Source organism: Muntiacus reevesi, chromosome 8 (genome assembly GCF_963930625.1).
Source record: "Muntiacus reevesi chromosome 8, mMunRee1.1, whole genome shotgun sequence".
Lineage (NCBI taxonomy): Eukaryota > Metazoa > Chordata > Mammalia > Artiodactyla > Cervidae > Muntiacus > Muntiacus reevesi.
The window spans coordinates 73,019,448-73,034,904 of NC_089256.1; the positions used below are offsets into that span (position 1 = coordinate 73,019,448).

At 41.7% G+C, this 15,457-nt stretch overlaps 1 protein-coding gene across 2 annotated transcripts in view; it reads left to right on the forward strand.

Moving 5' to 3' along the window:
• TNIK (TRAF2 and NCK interacting kinase) overlaps positions 1 to 15,457 on the forward strand; it is a 391,768-nt gene that overhangs the window by 78,659 nt on the left and 297,652 nt on the right. For both annotated transcript variants that reach the window (XM_065943139.1, XM_065943140.1), the window contains exon 2: positions 8,212 to 8,277. In XM_065943139.1, coding sequence (XP_065799211.1) covers positions 8,212 to 8,277 — 66 coding nt within the window. The remainder of the gene's footprint in view (positions 1 to 8,211; positions 8,278 to 15,457) is intronic.

A 15,457-nucleotide genomic window follows, 5' to 3' on the forward strand; every position in this document is an offset into this window, starting at 1 on the left:
TTTAGGTGGGTGTGGAGGGTGCGGCTTCTCAGATGGTGCTAGTGGTATAGAACCCGTCCATCAGTGTAAGAGACGCCAGAGGTGTGGGTTAGCTCGCTGGGTTGGGAAGATCCTCTGGAGTAGGACATGGCAACCCACTCCAGTATTCTTGCCTGGAAAATCCCATGGACAGAGGATCCGTGGGCTACAGTCCATGGGGGTCACAAAGAGTTGGATACAGCTAAGCATGCCCGCATTGCACTGGAGGGTGTGGCTCGCACCCAGGGATTGAATGAACTCATTGTGGAAGGCAAGACCTTTGGCTTCTCAGACCCTCACATTAGAAGGGACGGTCAGTGAAAAATGATGGGAGGGACCTTGTCGGGCTGCCTGTGCATCACAGACTCAGATTAGGGGTGCTGAGTGCATCAGCACAGTGATTCCCAGTGCTCTGCTTACTTTGGAATAATGATGGTGTTGAGAAGCCTGAAGCCTCAAGATAAATATGGAGAGTTCTCCTACTGTTCCTGTTTTCTTTGTTCTGTTTTGCTTTTGTAAGCATATGCTTGTCAGTTAGGGCTGGAACCGAACAAAACAGCTGCTAAATATGGTTCTAAGAGAAATAACATTTTGGTCTTTTAGTTTAGAGTAAGCACAGTCTTTTGGCAGATGTCAGTAGGGAATCTGGGGGTAGACAGTCATTCTAGGAGCCCTATCAGTCGTCTGTATTCTGTGGGGGTTTATTGCACCCTGCCACAGAACTGGTGACCTCAAGTGAAAGACCAGTCACAGAATGGCCGTGAGAGGAGTTTGGGAGAAGGGTTATCTAGAATCTATTGCATGCTCCCAATTTCTCTCTTGATTTCATTTTCAGAGGAGGGGGAAAGACTGGGAAGAATATGTATGCTCTTTTATGATGCTAAAGAAGTAGTCATTCCTAGTTATATATTTAGGTTTGCTTTTCCCAGTCTTTGGGATTTAGTCCATATATGTTATTTAGTGTTCCAAGAAATCCAGTGTCATTCAGGGGACCTGGGAGAATTAATGTATAACTCAGTGACTGGGAGTATTAACTCCTAGATCTTAAATCACTCCACCCTGCTGAGAAGTCAGACTCGAGCCTGTCAATGCCACCTGAATTTCATCAGCTGATAGCTGAGAGAATGTTATTCCAGCATCCCAGGAAACCTCAAAATTGAATATGTCTTCCCAAGTGTCTCGCTAATTTCTAAAGAGACCCTTTTTTGTCCATAAATATCTGACCCTGTTTGTTATGCACTTGGTAGTCCTAGTTAACAAACAATTGGTTTTCTTTTACTGGCTTTATTATTAATAGTTGAAAATATTTGAAACACAGACTGAATTTTCCTGTGGTATATTCCTTGTATATTAAATGAACTCTTTTTAAAGAGGAAAAGAAAGGAAGGAAAAGAGGTTAATATTTATTGATGTCTTATTTAGGCCCTAAATTAGTTTGGACACCTTCACAGTCTTCATAGTACAACCCTGTCTGGGAGATACTATTGTTTCCATTTTAAAGATGGAGATGCTGAGACAGAGGGCAGTTTTGAAACTTGCCAGTTTTAAATCAAGGGCTGGGAACGCTGATTCCATGAAGCAGATGGGGTACTGAGGTGAAGAGCCCAGGGAGTCTGACCAGTCACCCATCGATGGTGCAACCTTGACTTAATGCTTCCTCGTTCCGTGCCTCAGTTTCCTCCTCTGAAAGCACAGACAGCAATAGCATTCACTTGATAGAGTTGTGATAATGAAATAACCTATTCATGGAAAATGCTTAGAATGGTACCTGGCACATAAGTGCTCATAAAATGTTAGTGATTATTGCGATTTTTATTATTATGACTAACCAAATTTGCCTTCATTAGTACTTGCTGAAAAGTTACATTTTCTTTCATGGAACAGCTTGTCTTTTGATATGTTGTTCTATTTCATTATGAAATAATGTAAACTACTCTACCTTAGAATTAAATTTTCTTTTCAGCCTTGCAGCAAAGGTTACAATCTGAATAAAGGCATGTGTAGCCAACAGAGATTCCTAGATTCCTGACTTCGGTAAATGTCAACCATGTGCTCTGTTCTCCTTGGTGTACGTAACCTTCTTTCATGCTGCCCATCCTGGCTTTATGAGCTGCTAAGCAAATACGAGAGAAGAATTAAGCTGATTCTTGCCTCTTACCTTTCCTGTCTTTGTAACATGATCATTAGGCAGAGTCTTCTCCTTGTTGCGTTGTTCATGGTCACATCCTGACAAGCTGTCTTCTCTACTCACCTGAGGCACAGCTTACTCCATTGGGCCTTAGAATTTTCTTTAGAGCTGGGAATACCACAGCAGCTTATGCATGTGATGTGTGCATGCTCAGCCTCTCAGTCGTATCTGACTCTTTGTGATGCCACGAACTTCTGTGTCCATGGGATTTTCCAGGCAAGAATACTGGAGTGGGTCGCCATTTCCTTCTCCAGGGGAATCTTCCCAACCCAGGGATCGAACCTGCGTCTCTTGTGTCTCCTGTTTTGGCAGGCGGATTTTTTACCACTGTGTCACCTGGGAAGCCATACATGTGACAGTTTTGTGCAATTGGGAACTGGGTCAGGGTGTTGTGGAAGGGACAGTGTCTGGGACAGCTTTGTCTAGATGGAAAAAGAAATAAGATAAGTTTGTTAGACCTTTGGCTCTGCATTCTGATCCCCCCCCCTTTTTTTTGATTCCCCCCTTTTTTCCTTAGCTTTTTATTTTGTATTGGAATATAGCTGATTACCAATGCACAGCAGAGCAACTCAGCCATACATATACATGATCCCATTTTTTGCAACTTCCTTTCCTCATGTTGTGGAGCATGGGGAGTGGGACATCAGTCTTATTGGATAAAGAGTTTTGTCTTTTAGCTGTGTGTTGGACGCCATGCCAAGTGCTGGGAAACACTGAGGTAAATATGCTCCAGAGCCTGCTCTTAGGCCATTTGTAATGCATCAAGGGGAGAAATGGAAGAGGAAATCACACTGTATGAGAAGGGTTATCATGGAGCGTGCTGTGGGTGTAGAGAGGTGGGGCACTAATTAGAGACAGGCTTCACAGAGGAGGAAATGGCACCCCATTCCAGTATTCTTGCCTGGAAAATCCCATGGACTGAGAATCCTGGTAGGCTACAGTCCACGGGCTCGCAAAGAGTCAGACACGACTGAGCAACTTCATTTCACTTCACTTCACTTCACAGAGGAGGTGTGATGCTGGGCCTTCAAGGATGGGCTTGCCTCAAAGAGAATGGTAGGAGGACTAATCTTGGCAGGCAGAAGGCTGCAACACGAGGCTGGGACTGAGGGCTGGGCCTCAGAACGACAGATTCCTTACTTTCGATTTGAATTACGTTGTATAGGATTTTAAACTGGGGTGTGTTGTGTGTAGAAATGTCTGTTTGAGGACGATTGGTGTGAAAGATTGAAAGGAGGAGAGAATTGATTGAAAGTAAATAATCCCAGCAAGAGATGGTGAGCCCTGTTGTATGAATGGATTGGAATAGATGGATATGGTGGACTTTGGGGCATAAAATCATGAGCACTTCGTGCAAAACATGAGTATGGAACCCTGGGGTTGGCCAACCTTTAAGGGAGAGGCAGAAGAAACAAAATTCTCTCTGAGAGATTGAGTAGTGTGATGGAAAAGGATGGAGAGGATGGATTCCAACAAGAGTGGTGACGCTCAGCAGTGTCTGAGCCTCATAGGGAACACCCAGGACAGGCTGAGAAGAGACCTTTACAAACAAGAGATCCAGGTTACTGATGAGCCATGGGAGAAATGACTTTAGAGTCCTCCAGGACTGGAGAACACAGCTGAACACTTACAATGCTCAAGCTGTATCATGATTCCCAGGGAAAGTCTCTAACATTTATATGCATTTGTGTAAGGGTATATGCACAGACATCCAGCTACCCAGGCTCTTGGATTCAGGGAGAAGGGTGGGGGACACTTAGCTGACATTGTCAGCTTCCATTTCGCGTGTTCACGAACAGTAGTTCTGGCTGTGCTCTCTAGGGTCTCAGAGAGCCGATTTCTTTCAAACACCATGACTCCGTGCCATTTTGTCTTATTACTGTAGCATACTGGAGTAGGTAGATGCCTAGAGACTTTGCTTTCAATTGCAAGTGAAAGTGTTAGTCGCTTAAGTCATGTCCGACTCTTTGCAACCTTATGGACTGTAATCCACCAGGCTCCTCTGTCCGTGGGATGCTCCAGACAAGAATACTGGAGTGGGTTGCCATTTTCTTCTCCAGGGGATCTTGCCGACCCAGGGGTCGAACCCAGCCAGGTCTCCTGCGTTGCCGGCAGATTCTTTACCGTCTGAGCCATCTGGGAAGCCTCATTTCTGGCCACAGTGCTTACAGTGCTCTCCACTACTGAGGCGCTCACTGTCCACCTGCTGGGAGTGTAGGCGACTAGCGATACTGGGAATTATCCTCTGCTGAAAGAATATCCCTTCACCCAAGATCATCACCTCTGGAACTGGGCTGGGGGACAGCCTGCGTGCAATGACTGGTCATTGGAGGTGAGGGAGAAGTCCCTGTGCCTCAGGGTAGGGTGATCCTGAAGAGTCACCCCGGCTTCAGAGCACCTGTGGGAGCAGATGGAATCTGTATTCCTCCCCATTGCTCTGTTTCCTTCATCTGCTCAGTCCAGACCCTCTTCACTCGTTCCCCACTGGTGTTGATTCTGAGGCACACCCTGACTAACTCCTCTGTGTAAATCTCAGCCATTCTCAGAGTCTGTTTCCTGGGGAAACACTCTAACTTGATGATTGTTTCTGGCTTAGTTGCCTACCCAAGATGAGTTGCCATCATACTCTGTAGTCCCGCTGACCTTTGCTTCTGCACCCCCTCACTGTGTCCATCCTCTCTCCCAGCCGCTGGAATCAGAATCCTGGTGTTGAGTCTTCTTGAATCTGATTGGTGGGGCCACCTGCCTATGAATGGACTATTTGAGGAAGGGAAGGAACCTGGAAGTCAGCTGCTTGGCTCCCCCTGAGACCTCCCCATTAAACCCCAGTCCGAAGGAGAGGTTTGTGAGGTAGGGTGACCCCTCTCTGTAGAAGGGTGTCCCTACTCTGCACCCTGTTTTTGCTTCTGCCTCCCATTCCACCACCCTCCTCTGCTTCCCAGGCTCCTTAAGGCAGTTAGTAGTCACCACCCTACATCTTGGGGCTTCCCTTGATATCTCAGTTGGTAAAGAATCCACCTGCAGTGTAGGAGACCCTGGTTCAATTCCTGGGTCAAGAAGATCATGTCTACTTTGTAGAGTTCTTGCCAGGGTTACAGATGTGTGTTTAGCACATAGTAAGGGCTCAATTCATTCATTCATTCATTCATTCATTCACTCATTCAACATTTACTGAGGATAGGCTACCCACTCCAGTATTCTTGGGCTTCCCTTGTGGCTCAGCTGGTAAAGAATCCACCTGCAATGTGGGAGACCTGGCTTCAATCCCTGGGTTGGGAAGATCCCCTGGAGAAGGGAAAGGCCATCCACTACAGTATTCTGGCCTGGAGAATTCCATGCACTGTTTGGGTTTGCAAAGAGTCAGACATGGGATTGCAAAGAGTCAGACATGACTGAGTGACTTTCACTTTCCCTTTCATCCTACATCTCCTTTCTTTTGTTCTTCTTTTTTTCTTTTTTTACATCAAGAAAAATGAATGTTGAAAACAGTCGAGATATTTAAGCAAATGTAGAACCTCTCAAAATTTATTGCAGAAACACCACTGAGCAAACAAGCTCCTGGGAAGCGCCGCTTAGAAACAAACAGCAGCTGCCACCGTGTGTGGGCCTCTCTCCCCCACCCCCACTTTCCTCACTTCTTTCTAATTCCGTTTGTTATAAAACCTACTGCTCTAATGGTCTAGTAGTTTAACAAACACCAATTTCCTTTCCCATCTTGAGGCGCCTCCAGTGACTTTTAGCTCTGGGGTCTCCATGCTCAGAGCTCTAGGCCCTTTCTTTGTCCTCTCTTATGGGGCTGTCTGGGACTTTGTCCACACCTCCCTGACCAAGTGAGGCAGAGATGGAATTTCTGGACTTCTCCATCAGTCTGGAGTGGGGTTTCTTGCCTTCCTGGCTTTATAACAATGGATAATGCTAATTCCAGTTTTGTGAGTGACTTAAGTGCTTCAACTGTTTTTTTGTCTTACTATTTTTCTTAACTTGTTTTCTCTGTGGGATTTTTTTAAACGCATAATTTAAAAGAATATTTCTATTTATTTATCTGGCAGGGTCTTAGTTGTGGCACATGGGATCTTCGATCTTCGTTGTGGCATGTGGAAGTCTTTAGGTTCTCGGGATCTTTTATTTACTTATTTTTCAAAAAATTTATTTATTTGACTGTGCTGGGTCTTAGTTGGGACATGGGAGATGTTTTAGTCGGGACAGGCAAGCTCTTAGTTGCAGCACATGGGACCTAGTTCCTTGACCAAGGATCGAACCCGGGGCCACTGCACTGGGAGCGTGGAGTCTTAGCCACCGGACCACGAGTGAAGTCCCTCTGTGAGGGATCTTTGAAGGCACATCGTAAAGTGCTTTTCTTGGGCCTGACTTAATGAAAGCTGTCACTTTAATGAGCTCTAGCTTGTCACATTAAACTCATTTATCTTCTTCTCCATGAATATGAGCACTTCTCCCTTTAAATGTTATAGGGATGTGGGATTCCTCGGCTTAAAAACAATTCCTATTAGATTGCTGACTATGGGCAGGTGGGTGCTAACCCCTCACCTGCTCTTTCCCAGGACTCTCCTGGATAGATGTCATCCCCGTTTTATCTGCACAGAGACTGAATTGCTCTTCCAGGGGATCTTGGATTCAGGCAGCCATACCAGCCAGAGCTCGTGTGCAGCCCAGGTCTGTCTGAACCTAAAATCCAGAAAGGTCTGTCTAAAAACCTAAAAGGTCTGTCTGAACCTGTCCCCTCTGCCGCTCAGCCACTGTCATGCCATTTGGCAGTGCTCCGAAAACCTGTTGACTGGAGATGGGAAATGCTTTTTAGGTCAGAGGTTGAAGTCTTTTTCATTTGTCCCTCAGTGTTGTTGTGTGTGTTGTTTTATGTGTGTTTTTTAAGTGAGTTAATGCCTAACAGTTAAAAATGAGGAGATCTCACATTATGCAAAATGTTCAATTTCATTTCAAAGAAATTTTTAGATCTGGTAAGACTGTGCTCATAGGTTGAAGCGACAGCTGTTGTTTCCAGCTAGGCACCCCCCTCCACCTACAAAGGAGACATGACTTCCTCATCCCGACACAGGCCTCCGTGGCCTCCTCACTCTTCTCGGTTACTTGCTTGCCTTGCCCTCTGTGGACATGCGCGTTTGTGATTCCTGACCTAGGCCTTGAAAGAAATCATTTCTCTCCAAGTAGGAATCAGAAGAGATCAGATTCTGCCTGTGAGTTGAATTTTATAGGCTTTGATTTTTCTTTTTGACTTTTGGTGTTGGTAATTCAGGAATAATAAACACAATTTTTGGATATGTACTGAACACGGGAACATTTAGTGACTCTCAGGTTTGCAGACACCTGTTCGTGGGTAAGAATGTGCGTCATTCTCCAGTTTCCTTTGCATTCTGGGTCCTGCCGGGACCCTCCAAGTCCTGCAAGAACTGGAGGCCGTCTGCAAAAGCGTGTTTTGCAGAGGCAGCATTGTCAGGAAGGAGATGAATTCAGAGGAATACCTTCTGAGAGAGGAAGTTAGGTGGATTCCGTTTTCTCTTGAAAACTGTTGACTACCGCTGGAAGATTGCCCCACAGTATAGTAGCTATCCTCTCTCAACTGCCAGTGTTCAACATAGGGAGCAGATCAGAAATGTCAAACAGAAAGATCTTAAAAATTAGAACCCCCTTAGATTGATGTGTCTTTCATTTTATGCCAATGTACCTACAAGTGTATTTCCATTTGACAGTACGAAATGCGTTAATTCTTTTTTTTGTTTGTTTCCATGAAAGTCTTGTCTCCTTTTGTCTGATTTAAACACATCTCATAGAAGTGTAAAATAGAAACAAATGGATTTTGTCTCATTTCATAGCTGCAGCTGAATTAAACATTAATACTCTTTATTATTAACATATGAGAGCCTCCCCAAAGCTGCTATTTATTTGCTAATTTTAAATGTGCATTTGCTTTTGATTAAGACAATGGCTAGAGTATTGTTTTGAATTTTTACTGTTTATGTCTTTTCTTTCAGGACCCCGCAGGAATCTTTGAATTGGTGGAACTTGTTGGCAATGGAACGTATGGACAAGTGTATAAGGTAAGTTCATTGAGCTTGAACATGGCTCATGTGTGGTCTCGGTTCATGAATGCTGAATAGCAGTACTGTCTGTTCTCACTCACACATGTCTCATAACAGATTTAAAATGAAATAACATACTTGTTAATTGACTCTCCATCTTTTTAAATGAATCTGTAGTCCCATTGCCTAAACTGCATTCTGAGGTTTGGGCATTTCCATTCATTATATGTTACAGAGCTTATATCTGAGGCGTGAATTCTAACGGTACATACTTGAAGCTCTCTGAAGTGTTTGGTTTCGTTAATCGCTGCCAGAACTGGTTTTTAAAGGCGCGAATGATGCTATTTACTTTAGAAATTTGAACTATTAAAGTATCACAGCTGGAAAAGGAGATTTGCTACTGGCCTAGGGCATGAGTTAAATGAGTTTAGTGAACAGTGTTAGGGGAATACTGGCTGACTCACAAACGCAGGACTAATGGCAGCAACGACTCTTACCAAATAGGAAATAATTAAAAGCTAAACTTGAGGTTGAGTTGAGGAGTAGATTGTTCTTGTTCTTATACTAATTTTTGCTTTCAGGTTCACCTTAAACATGCTTTTAAGAGACATTTTCTCCAAGTAAATGACCTAAAAATGTGATTGTTTAGAAAAGTGTCTTGATTCTCCTGATTATCAAAAGAAAATTGAAATTACCTTTTTGAACTAAAGCTTGGGGGGTTTTAGTGAATGAGCTATTGAAATAAATGCCTTCCATACAGACCAGTTGTTTCCTCATGATTATTTTAAGAGAAATATCTATCACTTTTCCTGAGTGGTAATATATGGGATGGCATTTCAACTGTAAATTCTGTCTTGTTGTTCTATTTCTTAGAAATTTCCTTCTTTGAATCTTAAACATCTCTTAGTTGATTAAATTATTGAAGTCCACCAGATTGTAATATTTTCAGTGCTACAGAATGTCAAAAGTATAAAGTGTGTATATATTTAAGTGTATGTAAATTATAAACACTTTAACTTTTTTTTTTTTTACCAGTTGGTACCCTTTGGTGTCCACTCGGGAAAATTTCTCTCTTGCAAAATATGATTATTTCCTAAAAGGTCAACCCCCTGCAATTAGAGAGAATATAGTCTACCCCAGCTGTTCACTTGATGTTTATCCTGTCTGACACAAGAAAGAAAGGTGTCTCAGCAAATGCTTTTAAATACTTTCAGTGAAGATAATTAGGTTGGAAGATCATGTTATTGCCTTTCGAGAGATTGGATTGAACTTGTGAATTAATGTGAGCTAATGAATTAAGCCCTGATTTAGGCAGAAAATTACTTCTGATTTGCTGTCAATATGGAGAAACAACTCTGTATAATGCTGTTGTTTTTATAGCGCCGTTCCATCGTGCTATGCTTCCCACCTGTAGAATGCACGTTTGGAAGGTGATTCACAGCTTTGTCCACTAATCTTAAGAGGTGGACTCTACACTCCTGCAAGAGAGGATAATCACAAGATAAGGATTCTAAATTAAGGGTGAGAATGTTTGGAAAATCCAAAATGAGCCCTAATTTTTTTGGTACCTGAGGGGGAAAAAAACAAGTGGCAAGAGGTCTCAGCTCTTTAGAGAGGAAAGAAATACACCAACTGAGTTGCTAACACCGTTGTTCTAAAGGGTGCCCTTCTCTTAGTGGTTGGTTCAGAAGTTTGGCCCCTGTCAAGCTGAGGGGAAACTGCAACGCTGGCCACGGTGATCACATTGGATTTGCAGACAGGAGACTTGGTTCCTTGTGCTAGCCCTTGGTGGTGTTTTGTGGTACTGCAGCTTTTCTGTGCAATAGTCAAGTGAGAGTGTTGCTATAGATGCTTTGGGGACTTGGAATGATTTATCTGAAGAATTAAACCTCCATACCCGGTTAAGGATTGGGTTTCTAGGCAACCCAGATGACATTATTTGGCACCCCCTCCAGGACAGAGACACCTGGGTTTCCTGAGTCACTAATCCAATCCTGCCGTTACTCTGAGCTCTGAAGGATTAAACCTTAATAAAACTGCCAGACCGGATTTCAACTATACATGAACTTAAAGAGAAATAAGTTAGGAAGTGATTGTTCACTTTATAGGTTATGTTTAACCTTTATGGAATAGGTATATTTTTAAAATACTGTACACATCAATATAAATTTTATAGCCCTAGAAACAGATTTCTATATCAAAAATTCTATGATAAATACTTTCTTGACATTAAATATTAAATCTTTTAATTTTTGTAGCTCTAGCTTTTGTTGTTCCTAGATTTCGTAAAATGCGGTATAATTTTATGAACCATGATGTGGATGGATGTAGCCTTTCTTTTCTAGAAAGAATCTTCAAAGTTTCTTTTAATAAGTGTCCTAAAGGAGTCATAATATAATTTTATTTACAAGTAGTTTTTTTAAGATGTAGAATCTTTTAAAAAAATTAATTATTTATGTTTTGGCTGTGTTGGATCTTCATTGCTCCTTGGGCTTTTCTTTAGTTGCAGCAAGGGGGGCCACTCTCTAGTTGCAGTATTCAGGCTTCTCATTGCGGTGGCTTCTCTTGTCGCAGAACACGGGCCCTCAAGTGCTTGGGCGTCAGTAGTTGTGGCTTCTGGGCTCTGGAGCACAGGCTCAATGGTTGTGGTGCACAGGCTTAACTGCTCCACGGCATGTGGGATCTTCCTGGGCCAGGGATCGTGTCTCCTGCATTGTCAGGCTTATTCTCTACCACTGAGCCACCAGGGAAGCCCTCCAAGTAGTTTTTTAAGAAGCATACTTAATTGAATAAACAAAAGTACATGTAGATATTAAGAGAATGTTTCTTGGAGTATATCTTCATTTAAGCCACATACATCTAGATGTGGAAATATATTTTATATAAAGGTCATTTAGTTACATTTAGCTTTTCGAAGTAGCTTCTAGTTTTACTCCCAAGTCTAACTTGGTCTCTCTGTCCTTGGAAAGTTAGATTTGTTTATCTTTTGCATTTTGTTCCTGTGTGGTCATGTGGCAATTCAGTATCTGTTTTTTGCTTTACTTATTAGACAGTATACATAAATAACAAAGAGTAGAGAGTCTCTGTCAGGGTTTTTTTTCTTTTTTTTTTTTTTTTTAATGAGGAAATCATCTTCTTGGGCCTATAAAAGTGAAAAAGTGAAGTAGCTCAGTCATGTCTGACTCTTTGTGACCCCATGGACTGAAGCCTACCAGGGTCCTCTGTCCATGGGGATTTTCCAGGCAAGAATACTGGAGTGGGTTGCCATTTCCTTCTTGGGCCTATGGCTCCCATTAAAAAATAAACCAAGAAAAGGCCACATACCTGCTTGCTGGAGGCTTTGGCTATTCATTAGCATGCTGTTTATTGGGACCTGATGAAATCCAGTTTCATCACATTTTTGTTAAAATAGAGTAATTGTTTTAATGGGTCCAAATAATTGTTTAATGTTCATAGCTAAAACACCACTAAATCTTAACCACAGTTTTCAAAAATGAATGTTCATCTATCCTGTTTCTTAATTTGCCCTTTGGAAATTTATATTGATGATTGCAGAGGTGAAGACCTTATTACTGAGTGATAGTGTAAATGAGGAATATAGTAGATTCCTCTGTATCTCTCAGGTTTCTCTTAAAACCTCCTCTAGGTTGTAAATTATGAGATCAAGAGGCAGTGTTGGTTATAGTGGTTATAGTGCTTGTGGAGAAAGAACACTGAAACTCTGTGTGTGTGTGTTTTCAAAGGGTTGCAGATTTTATAGGTATATGACCTACCTTATAGGTTATCTAGCCCAGTCATTCCTCTGCGAGCAATCTCTTCCATCCCTGATCACCTCCACTCATGTGGACTCATTGCCTCCCAGTCATCCTATTTACCTGCAATTTTCTTTGAATGTTCATTGTCATATTGAGCCAAGATTCTGCCTTCCTGAAATGTTTACCAGTGCAAGCTCTTTCCATCTAACTATTAAAAAAAAAAATTTAAATCCTCTTCCACAAGAACATAGTCCTTCAAAAGACTTCTCTCTTCTTCCCCCAAACACATACTTGTGTCTCCTGGTCTCCAGGCATTAGAGCCTCAGCTGCTTAATTCTTCCTATGACTTAGACTTGAGATCTTTCATTATCTTGGCTTTTGTCCTGAAACAATTCTAACATATTAATAAAAAATGATATTTGATACTATAAAATAGTATTTTCTATGTCATGAAACATCTTGTACATATAATCTGATTCTGATTTAATTTCTATAATAATTTCGTGAGAACCTTGCTTTCAGTTCAGGGTCTTTATCAAAACAGTTCTCTCTATCTAGAACACTCTCTCCTCAGCTTCCCGATGACTGGGTCTTTGCCCTTCAGAACCCAGCACACATGTTACCTCCTCAAGGAATCTACTTTTCAGGCAGCCACTGCTATTGCTTTCTTCCCCCGCTGACTTTCTCTATCACATCAACTTATTTCTTTGCCTTCGTGGTATTGAAACTCTCTGAAATTATCTTACGTCTTTGTTTATGTATATATTAAACAGTTAAAATGCACCATAAAGGGCAAATAAGGATAGGGACCTGGTCTGTCTAGCAATTGCTGTATCCAGCATCTGGTACATACTAAATGGTGACCTGTGTGGGGCCCAGAGTTGAGCTCTGTTTTCCTGAATAATTCTATCTATATTTGTCCCCAGTATTTTTTCAGCATTTCCCATAAAATATCTGCTTACTTCAGACATACATATATGGACAAAAATAATCAACAGAATTCTTTACTTGTTTCTTATGGTAGGAGCTGGGTGTGGATTTTATGTTAAATTAATTATTGATAGTCTGTGGAAGCAAGACCCATGCTGGAAATTTACAAATGAGGCAAATCAGTTTTCTGAGGTTCAGTCTCCTGGTAGAGGTCCCCAAACTTTACTATGTGAAAGAAATGTTTGAGAAATGATTAAAAATGTAGATTTCCAGGCCTCACCTCTTAAATTTTGTTCAGTAGGTCTGGTTGGGATCCAGGAATCTGCGCTTCTAGTAAGTTTATAGATTCTTGCTGACGTTCGGAGACCTGGGGTCACACCTCCAGAGACTCTGCAAAAGCAATTGTCAGTTAACCTGTCGTAGGGCTGCCAGGTAAAGAACCTGCCTGTCCATGCAGGAGACATAAGAAACTTGGGCTCAATCCCTGGGTCAGAAAGATCCCCAGGAGAATGAAATGGCAACCCACTCCAGTATCCTTGCCTGGAGAATCCCATGGACAGAAGAGCCTGGAGGGCTACAGCCCATAGGGTTGCAGAGTTGAACATGACTGAGTGACTTTGCATGCACTCAGGGCTGCTTGAGTGAGTGTTAATCCCAATGTTTTTTTGTAATCATTTAGTTTTTATGCTGACTCTAACATGCATAAACTGAGAAAAGTTAAAAAAAACACAAAGATTTTGATTTGAGATTTGATGCCAGCCAGGTTTGACATACTCATTCTGAGATTTGACTTTTGCTGTTTTTATTTGACATGCTTATGATTACAGGTAAGGTTGTTTTTGAATAATTCAACTCAAAACCTGAGAATTGAAAGGGTCAAAACTGACCTGGTATAGTAGAAGAATCTGAGCTCATTGCATGAGATTTCCTTACATTTGTATATTGGGATCTCTTAAAAACCATCTGTTGAAGTAAGACAAATGTTTCATAGTAAACTTATTAACAATCTTAATATGGAGGTGATTCTGTGACATACTTAGGATTCAGCATAGTTTATCATAGTCTCTTCTAATGAATCATGAATTACGCTGTTCACTTCTTGTTTGGTAAGGAGTGATTATAGGAGAATGTAAAATTTCTTAGATAATAATGGCATTTTTAAAAAAATAAGAATTCCAATATAAAGAATACATTATTTTACATTTGTTGAGTGCCAGTGAAAAAGCCTGTGCTTTGGGGGGAGAATGCAGAGCCAGTCAAGGTGGTTCCTAGTCTAAGAAGTGTGCGATCAGGTTAACTAATTATTGTGTGCTAAAGTTTTCGAATGTTGTGTCTTAGTTACTCTCCATGATTTTATAGGGGAGGAAACTAAAGCACACTTATTAAACTACATTATCCCTTAAAGGCAGGGTTTCTCAACCTTGGCACTGTTGACGTTTGGACCAAATAGCTCTTTATTGTTGGGGTGTTGTGCTGTGCGTCATAGGGTGTTTAGCTGCATCCTTGGCCTCTACCTATGAGATGCCAGGAGCACTCCCAAAGTCCTGACGATCAGAAATGTCTCCAGACATTGCCAAGAGTCTCCTGGGGGGTAAAATTCTCTCCCTCCCTGCCCCGCTCAAGGACCACTTCTATAAGGATAAGACAATATAGCAAAAACTCTCAAAACTGCCGTGCAGACAGAGACAGTGGGAATATAAAATGTGGAGCATTGTGAATCAGAGTGGGGACCTGAATGGACTATGGGAAGGGGATTTGGAAAAAGCTTGGAGGCCTTGGCATCTGCACATTGTGGGGTGTGATTTAGCATTTTCGTAAGTGGAAAGAAGTTTAATGAAAAGGAGTTTGGAGCAGATCTGTCTTTCCTGTTCTCTTATAAACCGGGCCCTTGGGCCAGATCTAATATGTTGATTGCCTTTAAAAAGAATTTTTGTACTGTTTATAGTGACAGATTATCTATTAAAATAAATTAATGATATAGCCCAAGGGTACTAGTTGGTTTCATTCAATTTCCTTAAAGAAAGGTAGCTACCAAAAATACCCCAGCACTATTTTTCTAGGAGTGTAGAAATTGTGATTTTTTAACATCAAATAGATATTTTAAAACATGTCTCTAAGATGCTGTGGCACATATGAAGCATTGTTCCTAGTCATAGGTTCATTTGACCATGACTAAGCCTTTGGGATTATTTAGTTATTATTGCTTCATCTCAGAGGGTACTTTCATTGTAGTTGGGCAGAATTACAGGTAACAGTTTTACTCCTGCCCCATAAGTAGATTTATTTACCCTTGAAATGGGTTGACTTGTTGAGCTTTTCATAGATCCCTGTGTTGATTGCATCTAATTTGGCTCAAGACTGTGCCACCTCATGCTATGATCCATTGGGTGTAATGAATTAGATGGTTGCCATGGCAGCACTTGGGTAGACCTTTGTGAGCCCATGTGCCATGTACATAAGGAAGGTTGCTTTTCTACTGGGTGGCCAGACCTCCAGAGTTGCTCCCAAAACCT